The 12,290-nt window shown below is 42.3% G+C and overlaps 1 protein-coding gene across 4 annotated transcripts in view; it reads right to left on the minus strand.

Annotated features, from left to right (window-relative positions):
* Positions 1-12,290, minus strand: part of tanc2b (tetratricopeptide repeat, ankyrin repeat and coiled-coil containing 2b) — a 121,495-nt gene that overhangs the window by 62,635 nt on the left and 46,570 nt on the right. For all 4 annotated transcript variants that reach the window (XM_029527142.1, XM_029527141.1, XM_029527140.1 and 1 more), the window contains one exon: positions 375-446. In XM_029527142.1, the coding sequence (XP_029383002.1) occupies positions 375-446 (72 nt within the window). The remainder of the gene's footprint in view (positions 1-374; positions 447-12,290) is intronic.

Below are 12,290 nucleotides of genomic sequence, written 5' to 3' on the forward strand. Positions count from 1 at the left end.
CAATAAATACAGCTTCATTTCCAGTGGTCATAAACTTTTCTGCTATAAAAAAATAAAATAAAATAAAATACAGCTCCGGCTAACTCGTTGGATTCACACTGTGAAATGGAAAGAGCCTACCATAGGAGAATAACAGGAAAAAGTGAAGTTAAAGTGGCGGGGGGGGTTTGCATTGTTTCTTTCAGTAACTCAGCCTCTCATTCGCTCTCATAATACAGATTCATGACTGGGTGCGGCTCAGTACACTCCATAATAAGCAGCAGAAAAGACAAACTACTGTTGGGGCACTTATGATTTCCCAGACAAAGCTGCCATGAGTCTGTGCGGCGACTTTTCTCTTTTTTAGAGATAATATTGAATTATTGTTGGCTTACCTTGGCCGACGTGGCTCAGGTGAGGGTCTAGACTGGGCGAGCGGGGATCTGCCAAGTCCTCGCTCCCACCATCTGCAGAGAAGGAGCAGAAGGAGAAAGACAAGGTATGAGCTCGGTGGTGCTGGTGGCGGTGAGAGGAGGTGGGTGCCAGCAGCAGGGCCACCTCCCCCCCCCCGATCAGCCAGGTGTGCGACCGCAGGACTCCCAGAAGGCTGCTCACACACAGCCCCTCCACACCCTTCCTCCTGGGGCCCAAGCGGCCCCTTATGGTCGCCAAGGGGGACTTTGGCACCAAGCTCCACTTTTTCCGCCTCCCCATGGTTAGACTAAACAGCCACCGAGTCTATCTGTGGGGCCTGCCCATGTAGATAACCAGTTTACATTACAGCCATTGTTGCATGCAGAAAGTCCTCTGGTAGAGTTACAATCACAGAGCTCACTGAGCTCTACGGTTCAGTGAGCATGGACCAGCAGTGAAGCAGTGGGCGTTTCCCCAAGATAGATCCACATACGTTAACGATATGAGGATCAATTACGCCCAAGGGAGCAGGCAGGCAGAATTAGCCACAGTGGATGGAGCTGAGGAGAGGGAATGGATGGGGTGGGGGGGGGGGGGGGGGGGGGGACTGGGCAGCACAGTCAGTGTCACTGGGGGATTGTTTCATAATCCTGTTCAAGTGTGGATGGATCTACTGCAAAGCACGAGAGGCCAGCAGAGGCGGCTTAGAACAAATGATTGATACTCAGAATAAATTCATCCCACCGGAATGACACAAGCTATTAATAAAATCTGAAGTACTTGTAGATATATAAATAAAACAAACAACAATGGGTTAAACCAACAGGCTTTTAGTTTGAAGACAGATCAGAGTGTACTGCGTTAAGTCAAGCCCTTTTATCACAAAAAGGATTGTGTATTTGGGAAATGCCCGCACTGTGTTTCAATCACAGAGCTCACCACCAGCACAGAAAACCCAAACAAATACTCTAGTATTATCTCTCCCATCGCAGGTTCACACACTGTGTGCAAGTAGCCACACAGCATCCTAGATTGGCTCACTGGTGGAAAGATCAAGCTTGTCGATGGACAGATAGAATAAGCCTTGGGGCAGGATTGTGTGAGAACTGGGCCAGCCAGAGATTGACACTGATTGTGGTAGGAAGTCTTCTGCAGAGGATTTTCAGCGTTCGCTTCCTGACCTGAGCTTCGGCTGTCAAGATGTGACAAAAGTGTTCAATAAATAGGTACACAAACAAAAGAAAAAAGAAATGTGATGCAAACACAGCACACAATTTGGCAGTGACAAAAAAAAAAAAAAAAAGCATGTTTACAGACATGCACAAACGTCTGGCTGCTAACGCTAACACCACTCCAACCAAATATAGACCCACATACACCTGATGAGCCATATTGTCCTTTAAAATCAATGTTGTGAAAATCAATGCAGGCTTTGAAGATGATGTGAGCACTAGCTATGAGGTTTGCTTGCACAGTGAGCCGTGAAAATGCGCACACACACACACACACACACAGAGTGTGATGCTGTAAGCAGGAAAGCTCAGTGATGTACAGTAATAAGATTTCGCACACTTGCTATGCTCCTGTGGCGTATCTGATTAGCACCTCAGGTGACGTTTTGCACAACTTGCTCGTTCATCAGGCAGGTTAGGCTGGTTCGAAATGCCATATCTGAAGGGATGATAATTTAAATGAAGGCAAGACAACAAGCTGCAGGATTAGACACAATAGATGACAAACGTCTTGGACCTTATCTTCGTCAGATGTGCGATCGTATTGTTTGATTTTAAAAACTCGAGCAGCTCTCCTCACTATAATGTACAGTGTTGCACATTTTAAGTAGCTTGGTGTAAAAACAGAAACGAGGATGGAAATGAAAGATTTTTTTTTTTTAAATTCCACCCACTGACTGACAAATATACTTTAAATTCGCTACTTTTGCTGGTGTTTTGGAAAGAGCACAAATGTGGCTTTACCTCTTTATTGCAGTCTCCTTTTTCCTCAACTACAATTTCAACTTCAAGGCTTGGGAAGCATGTCCCTGTTGCTCTTTTATTCGAAGGAGAAAGCTTCTATTCTTCTGAGCAGATTGCTCTTGTTACCAGTGATCACAACGCTTTGTCCTTCTGCACAGATCAATGGTATATTAAGCAGGAGACATGAAAGGGGAGGACCTGTGGCTGACAGTCAGAGACAAGTCTTCAGTCGCAGCCACAGAGACAAACAGTGGACATCAGTACGATTCTTACGAGAACATCTGTCAACCACTTGTGGGAGTACAGCTGAACAACAGCTCAGTATCTGAATCAAAGTCAGACAGACAATCTGTAACCGCATCCTTTTCAGCTGTAAAATCAAAGCTTTGCTCCGCGAAAGCAAAAGACCATCTCCTGAACCTGAAGAAATAATGGTGCACTTAGCCAGTTGGCTATTCTTCGCAGCTGTAATGCCACGGTGCTGTGTTAGGATGTCAAAGGAGCAGGCCAATTTCGCACTTGGACAAAGAGTCATTACGGGAAAAGTCAGCGTCACATCTGATAGTTATCCCATGGAGCACAGCGGAGAGCTCCGCTATCATTATCATTCAGGCCAACTTTGATGAACCCGGCTCAGCTCACAGTGTTCAATGTGACCTCCGAAATGAGGCCGCCTTGTGCAGGTGGCGTCTGGGAGTGATTACTACAAATCATGATCATTTGTGTGATCACCTTTGGAAAAGAGGAAGCCAGGTCATCACTCCAGACACAAAAGGGTTTTGATCTTTAACCTGGAAATCCAAAATCCTCTAAATAACCAATCTGGGGGCGGCTGGGTAGAACAAATTAAGATTCAAAATGGATTTGCTTCTTTTCTATGACTTATCAATCATGTCACACATAAAAGGAATCAATAGACCTTCCCCAAAAGTGCGATCGATGCCCGTCTTCCAGCTGAGAACCCCTCCAAACGAACCAACAATAGGAAGAGAAAAAGAGATTACAACTGAGCCGTGTAACTGAGACACATCCCAGATATTAGGAGCCCGGAGAATTACAGCCTTCAGCTCGATGGCTTCACTCAGTGACAGCACCGTGATTCAAAGTGAGGCTTCGTTGCTTTGTGCTTTATTTCTTACCTTTGCTTCCTGACTCCACAGGGCCCTAACATTATTGTGTTGCCAACTTGTTGTCAACCACCACTTTCTCACCAAGAAGCAAAGTAGTAGCCTAATTAAACGCAGCTTACCTTCCACATCACTGAAAATTTCCCTCACCATTAATCAAACTAATATTCCAGTTTCGACCAAGTACGGCTTTTTCTTTCTATTTTATCACACGTTCTTTGTGATGCATTAGAGCAGGCGCGGAAATCCTTCTTGTATCTAAAAAGCGTGGCATCTATGAGGACGGAATAATGCATTTGCAAAGTCTGGTGCAAGAAATGCATTATCCTGGTGTCCTATTACACACTTTGTTCTCCAGCGAGCTAAACGTTAAACTATTTCAAATCCTTATCTGATGTAGAAACCGGGGGTTCATGATAATAAAACACACTGACATTTATTCAGCACACAGTAACCCACACACAAATAAAACCAATGTAAGCGCCGTACATCACACCGGGTTGTCTCGTGCGACTCCATGTAACCGCAGGTAATTCACCAGAGTAGACATTGATTTAAAGAGTCTTAAAAAAGAAACAAGAAAAGTTTGGAATTGAAAAGGGTAAATGCCAAGAAGTGAATCAGTGCTGTGTGTTTATTCTTTCTGAGAAGAACAACCATTACTGCCAAAATGCAACTGCTGATGTCAGTGGAGAAGAGGCGGAGATCTTTACTGCTCATATGGCTTTGAGAGACCGAGACTTCAATTCAAAAGTGTTACAGGAAGCCACAAATCTTACGTTTATCCAGAAAATTACACATGTAGACATTTATAGCTGCCATCAGGGCACAAACTAATGATGATTTTGATTGAATACAAGCCTCATAGATCTCTAAGATCTGCTGGAGCCGCTTCAAATTACTGTAAAAGAACCTAAACACTTCCCTATTCTATGCTCTTTAATTCTATTAATAGCAGCTTTTTTGCTGTTGAAGTCGTTGAAAGACTACTTCATATTACGACTTGAAGAACTCATAATTCACTTCTCTGGAATCAGAGAAAACAGGAAAAAAGGGATCGTCTTTGCACTTGTTTAGTTTGGCAGATCTTCAAAACTGTTGTGTATTAGTATTCTGCCAGTCTATTCACTCACTAATATGCCTTTATGTGACATACAAAACATTTTGTCAGGAGACACACTGAGCACTGCTATTAACGTACTGTTTCTGCTGTATATCAACTCATCAATCAATCAATCATTACACCCTTTTGAGCACAAGGATGCTAAAGTGTGTTGAGTTTTTCAGTTTGGTCTCAGACAAAAACTCTGCTGCTCTGGTTTGACATTCATTTAAGCTGGATCCAAACAAATTCACAACAGAGTGGCGCCTCTTAATGAATCACAACATCACGGTGCACTGCACCGAGCCGTGCGAGAGCACAAGCATCTGCTCGGACGTAAAGTTGGCTGACATCTTCATTAGCATCAGCCATCGGTGTAAACTACGACAGAAATTCATGCACAGGATGATAAACGCGCACACACACGTCCTCTGTGGGAGAGCTTGTCAAGTGCTGTCCCTCCCCTGCTGCACTGAATGAGCCCCGGTCTACCACAGGAAGTGGAGGGTTCTGACATCCTGCCAATGTAAAACAATGGGGAATCACTTTCATCCAAACCAAAGCAGATGCACACACATACCGTATATACATTTACACAAACGCACACAGCCATACACAACAAGAAGATTCTTTGCAGGGCCTTCAGTACTTGTGTGAACAGCCATCCAGATTTCAACAGTCCATGAGGAGGTGCTGCATCTCATTCCCCTCAGCTATTACAAAGACTGATTTTATCTTAATTTCATATCCAACTGAGAATTTCATTAAAATTAGATCTCTGGTGAAATGTAAACTGCTTTGGGTCACTGATTCTGGTTTGAATTCAGCTCGTCAGAGTTTTGTCTTGACAAATCACAGATGAAAGAGGCAATTGGTGATGGAAACACAGGAGAAGCACAAAAATGAAAGAAAAACAGAAATATAATCGCAATTGTACAGCAGCCAGTGAAGTGATACTTCACCATCAAAACTAACTCAGATGATCCATTACCAGATCCATTACCGAATGCATAAGACAAAACACACTTCAGAATCAGGAGCAGATCATTAATTGGCACCACAGTTTGATTTTAATCCTGCTATTTCCTGATTGAAGGACGTAGATACATGACATACCTTTTTCCAACACACCTGAGACAAGCCAAAAGAGCAGAGACAAAAAAAAACATGAATAACTACAAATTCCTGCTCAACGAGAACATTAATTGATTAAAAACCTGTTTGTGGTGCTGATTAACAGCATTATATCCACAATAGTTACTCACTTAATGAATTAGTCAATTGACAGACAACTATTCGCCAATTATGCTCATCAATGTTGAAGCACCCGATGGCTGTAAACACTATTCAGCTTTGTGCTGCGTTTTAAAATGATAGCACAGGAGGGTGGAGGCCGAGACTGAGGTTGTTTGTCACTGGCTGTATTACCTGCAGTGACAGGCCCAAAGACAATCCTGTCAACTCTTAAGCAATCTTAGATTGAGGGAGGACAAACTGCAGCAGCTATCATTGCTCCCAGCAGAGACAGAGATACTGTTATGGACCTTTGGAGCTGCGTGTCTGTGGGGACCGAATAACGCAGGTGTGCTGAGAGACTAAGAGAAGGCAGACCAGACGAGCCAGCAGTTTCACAAGCTGTTAACTTCATTTAGGACGATGCCCATATCAGCTTTGATTTAATATGTGTACCCTACTCCTTTACAAGCAAGAAGAACAAACAAAAAAACAAAACTAAAAAACAGTGTACTGAGTGGACAGTAGACCCTTCTGAATGTTTCTAATGCGTACAGTAATGCAGCAAGAATGGAATTTGAACACACACTGATTCCAGATTCACATATAGTTTACATTTACATTTCCCCCAAAGGAAAATTACCCGCATGCTTCCCCCCATCATGAGGCTGTAAGGACCATGGAACATGAACATGCAAGAAGTATCATATCCTGACAAAAGGAGGTTCAGGAAATTGCCCTCAAGGTTTACATATTAGTTGATACTAATAAGCCTTTATAAGCTGCTTTCCTTAGAAAACAGAACAACAGATTGTATTTATTAGCTAGGACTGTTTCCATTGATATTCCACTTCCTTCCAATTATATGCAAATAAAAAAGGTGGAATATATCGTGATTAGCACACACTGTTCTGATCAAAAACAAATTAGAACAACAACATTTAATCTTACTTGTATCCTTGATCAAAATCCAAACGGAAAGAAGAAATGCTTTAACTCTGATTTAACACCCAGATCACAAACAAATAGCACCACCGATCATTTTGATTGGTTTACAAACCGAAAGCAAGTTGTAACTCAGCAACATTTTCCAATTTACCAATAAAAGCAGAAATCAGTTGAGGACACATATCATCATCATCATCATTTGTTTATTTACATACCCAGCAGTCGCAGAACTAAATTGTCATATTTGGAGTTATCGGGCCTTTCAGCTGCTAAATGCTGCACTCATTTCACCAGATTTAAATGCTGAGGGAATAATCTGTGGAATAATTCAGTTGCATGATATTATATCTGAAGGCAGCACATCATTCATCCTTCACATGTACCTGTAATTATCATTACAGGATCATCAGTTGGGGCCAATCACAGCTGAGATTGGGCAAAGGTGGGGATGACTCACGCTCACATCCACACCTATGCGTAAATTAGAAACACCAGATAACCAGCAGTTTAATGTTTGGTAGTAATGTGCCCCGACTCTTACACTTCAGTCTGTGGGAGGAAGCCAGAGTACGCCGAGGGAACCCACACAGGAATCACTGCACCACTGTGCTGCCACTTATATCAGCAGTAGCACAGCATGAATTGGATAATATATCCACAAAATCATGGAAGAAAGTTCAAAATATTTCAGGTAACCTATAAAACAGGGTTTCCGTGATATAGTCGTAAAACTAGTAAGAGTTCAAATTGTTATTTAACATCCTGGAAAAGAAAAAAATAAACCTCAACCTTAATGTGGGAGGTTTCTGTTTATTCGTTACTACTACTGTTCAGCATCATTATTATTAGATGTTTGAATGTAAATCATCTATCATGGTGCTGACTTGAAAGGAGAAGCTGGTTTTTATACTGGTATATGTTCGAGATGCAGTTTAACTGAAAAGTGTTGTATTTGCCCTGAGTGTGAGCTTCACCAAAGAAAAAGGACGCATTTCCTCGGTTTTAAATAACATTTCATCTCCTCCCACCCAGAAAAGCCCAGAGCCCGTGACCCTGGCCATCGAGGTATATCTGGAGGACAGTGAGCAGCACGGCGGCGGCGGAGGGCCAGAGGGGTGACGCATATGTGAGTGGCTGAGTGCGTCAGGCTCTGGCTGACAGCACCGCGACTCAGCAGTGTCCTGGATGGATGGATGGATGGAGGTGTTATGATGGAGGAAGTGGGGAGGAATAGAGCAAGAGAGAACGAGCGAGAGGAAAAGAAAGAGTGATATGCCCCGACACCTACACTACCATCCGATGCTGAAAAAAGCTGTGTCGCAGCACTGAGTGGGCGGCCTTCGTTCAAAAAAAAAAAAAATAGTGAATAAGAGTCTGGAAAACAAAGAGAGGCTCATCAAGCATCTCCTACCTTCAGTCTGTCACACCACTGGGGTTACATCACAGAGCAGAGAAGTGAAAAGCATGCAAGCATGCAGCAAAAATAACCAAACGGAAGTGGAAGTGCTATCAGGATTGTGCTTTGGCTGCCTTGAGACTCGGAGAGTAAGAGCATGAGCAGAGACATAAAAAGCTGCTAATGTTCCTGGTCTGCCTCCAGCCATCCCAGTAAAGACTGGTGCTTTTGTTTTATGTCATTTCTAATCCTTCACAATGACACAGCAGGACCACAAAAATAAAAATGTAAAATATGAACAGCAGACATCCCACCTGTGCCACGTTCCCTTCATAGTCGCCCCCGTCTCCCCCATCACTGCAACGGAGACAACAGCAGCCGACCTCGTTTCCTTTGTGATTTAGAACTCTTTTCATCAGCACATGGAGTCCACCTGCCAATTATTTTTCCTGATTGAATCAAAAATGTCAGAAAACACTGACAAAAAAAAAAAATTCAATCTCCCACTGCCCAAGGTGATAACAGTAATTGCGCTGATTTGTCAGCAGCTCAAAATAAATTAATTTGAAAACCATTAGAGAAGCTAAAGCCAGCAACAGTCCCTTTATGGTTTACAGTCTTAGCAGCCGCACTGGTGTCTCCATGTAAATGTCAGAGGACGAGCAGCTTTAAATGGCCTTGGATTTTTTTTAATAGGAGGTGCAACATTTGATCTGAAGGCCTCTGGAGGCTGTGATAACTGAAGGAGAAGATGAGGCATCAACTTCAATTTGTTTGTGCAGGCAAAAAAAATTACAAAAATCTGTGCTCACGCAGTTTTTGAGAAATTAAGCATTTCTTCTCTCCACATCCAAATCATCCACGTCATTGGCGCTTCGATTTCTGCAGAACATTTTGCTTCATTAAATCTATAACTGAGTTATCGCCCGATATATATCCGATAATAAAAGTGTTCATTTGAGAAACAAAGTTTGAGCTTTGACTGCATGACATTCACCAAACATATCGGTTAGGCCTCACCCCAAAAGCCCAAATGATAAAAATTAAAACATACTTTTATGTTTTAGGTTAAACAGTGTTAGAACAAAACCATTGTGTAGACAGAACTAAACTGATACTGGAGCTACTTTTTATTTCCATGTCTTCTGTCACTGTTTTGTTGGGGATAACTTTTGTAGCTTATTCTTTGCTTCAGTCTGTCAGTACAACATCCTGATCTTGAAGCCACCCAGTGCAGATTCAAGATCCTTTCTTGAAATGGTTCTCAGTTAAAAAAACAACAACAACAACAACAAAAAAAACAAAACAAAACACCAAAATCAATAGGAATCATTATGTTGTCAACTGGAGACCAGGTTTTCAAACTAAATGTGGAGCTGACAAGCTTAAAATCAGCAGCCAATAAAATCTGGCAGTGGCAGTTGTCATATCGGACTGAAAAAGCGCCTTCAAAATGAAAGACGACGCTGCGTTTGTCTGTTTCCATTTGAAATTAAAGAGCCACTGTTCACTTCATGGCGCAGTCATTTTCTGTAGACCGATCAATCGATTTGTTTCAGGACTAAGGCGCAAAGGGAAAAGTAGATAACGTAAACATTTTCCATCTGACTTCCACCATCATACTGCACCAGGCCAGAACTTGTGGGCTTGTTTTTGTTTCTTTTCCTGGTGCCGGGTTTCAGTTAATCTCCAGCATCACCTCTTGTTCCCTTTGACCTCAGGCTGTCTACCGTGAAGCGAAGGGTGTGTGCAACGCCTGCTAAGGTTGCAGATGCCTCTCTGCACAGAAGAAGAGCGTTCGATGAGGAAAGGTTGGAATCCTGATGAATTCACACAGGGAGGCCCAGGATGAGAGCTCCTGCGGCAGCCAATGCTTGTTCATTACGCTGGAAGATATTTACTGCCTTTCACACTCCGCTCTTGGTGAATGACAGTCAGAGCTGTTACCAAACGGCAGCTTAACGATGCACACAGGTAAATCTGATCCTTCGTCCCGCTGCTTAGGGGCTCCTCTGAGCTCACAACAACACCAGAAGTGTTGCAGGGGAAGTTTGGACCACACCCTAATCTCACCTTTGCCTGCTCCGCTGAGGCTATATTAGCTCTTAGAAGATCAGGCACATCAAGAACGATATTCAAAAGGATTGAGGAAGGTTTGCTTCATAATCGGCAACACAGAAAAAAAAAAAAAAAGAAAGACAGAACAGTCACTGCTATTCTTCTGGCAGGCCCTGCGACCATCACTTGTTGCAAAGCTATGTATGAGTTTGCTTACGATAATGACACCATCAGCAGCATTTGCTTTCGCTTGTTTACCTTGTTTGCATTTCACAAAGAAAATTTGATTTCAACAACTTGATGGTTAGAGAAACAGGCCGTGATTTTTATGAAAATTAGGTATTTTGAAATTATAACTCTGTTAAAATGCAGAGCTCGACTTAGGTAATCAAATTCAAACAAACAATCCACAAGGGTGGCTGTGGATTTAGTGTGTCACGCTACATTTAAAGTCTGAGTGCTCCACCAAACGCCTATACAAAACTTTCCATGTACTTTTCTGCAGGCTGTATGACTGTATGAATATAAATCATCCTGTTTGAGTGGCCATTTGGTGATATTCATTCTGAGATGCAATAACTCAGACTGAACTGAGTCATGCTTTAATAGGAATCCACCACCTATGCAGGGATACACAACTTCTACACAATGAAAAAGACCAACAGCAGATGCAAAACGCAAAATTTTGCTTTATCCCGACCAACACTAACAAACAGAAGATAAAAAAGCTCAACAAACACTGTCTCAAAAATAGCCATGAGCACAAAATCACCACCGTAAAGCAGGTGTTTGATGCTGGATTTCAGGGGGAGACTGACAGAGTTTCATTCTTGTTTTGTTTTTTTCCCCCTCGTTCCAGGAGCAAAGGGGCAACAATTAGTGAGAGCTAGTAGAGAAACGACTGGGAGAAACAAAAAGCGTGGCCATAGTAACAGACGAAGCATGGAGGACAGAGAGAGGTGAAACGGAGAGATGACAGAGGCCCGTCCTTGCTCCTGTGCCCTCTCTCATTGCACTCTGTTATTCTTATCCTTTGCTTGCCCACAGCAATGCAATAATTCACTCTGTTCTCTGTGTCATTGTGACGATAGGAGAGAGAGAGAGAGAGAGGGGAAGGGAGGGCACCGTGCATGAACACACCATCTCAACTGCAATCGAGATGGGCCTACCACTGCAAACAAGCAGGCCTGAATAATGAACAAGACATTAAAAATAAAAGAGACTGGGGGATCGTGGAGCCTGCAGTGCCACAGCAGACACCAACACTTACATGTGGTGAGGAGAAAGTAGGCTACAGTATGTGGCTGGATGTCTTTAATCATCACTATGACTAGGTGCATATATTCAGATGTGTTTAAAAAAAAAAAAAAAAAAAAGGTTTGCAAATTCCTTAACGTGAACTGCTGCTGTTCTACAAACTTAGGTTTAATTTTTCTCATTTGATATTTGTAAAATGGACAAAGACAGAATATGGGATTGAAGAATTATTCCCAGCTCCTCCTCCTCGGACACAAACTGGTATAGTATAAAAAGCACTTTTAAGACAGATAAACGATTAAACTAGTGATTTTGCCACATATAGAGAAACTCACATTGATGAAAAAAAAAAAAAACAAGGTCACAAATTCCAGGATATGGGTCAGTGTGTGTATGTGACAAATATTGTTTTTGGCAGGTCCACCACGCAGGTCAATTTTTCATGTGATGCTGTCAGATGGGTATATAATACTGTTGCTGTGTGAGTCTTGCTAACTTTTTCGATCCTCAGATAGTTTGTCATTATTTTGGCAGTCAGATATTCAATTTCAGTTGTGTGTCGACAAAGTGTCAAAAGAGTCCGGAGAAAGACCAACTTCCTGTTTAGGTCACGACCCAAGGATACTTATTTTACATAAAACAGAAAAGTAGCATGACAAGCTGTAACCTGATGAGAAAGGTTTATCTTTTTGTTTTGATAAATCAATTCATGATAATATGAAAAATGCAATAGTAAAAGTTCCAAGACAAAAAAGCTACGTCCTTAAATTGTTTTGTCAGACCACCTGTCTGAATCTTAA

This window comes from Echeneis naucrates, chromosome 19 (genome assembly GCF_900963305.1).
Source record: "Echeneis naucrates chromosome 19, fEcheNa1.1, whole genome shotgun sequence".
NCBI lineage: Eukaryota > Metazoa > Chordata > Actinopteri > Carangiformes > Echeneidae > Echeneis > Echeneis naucrates.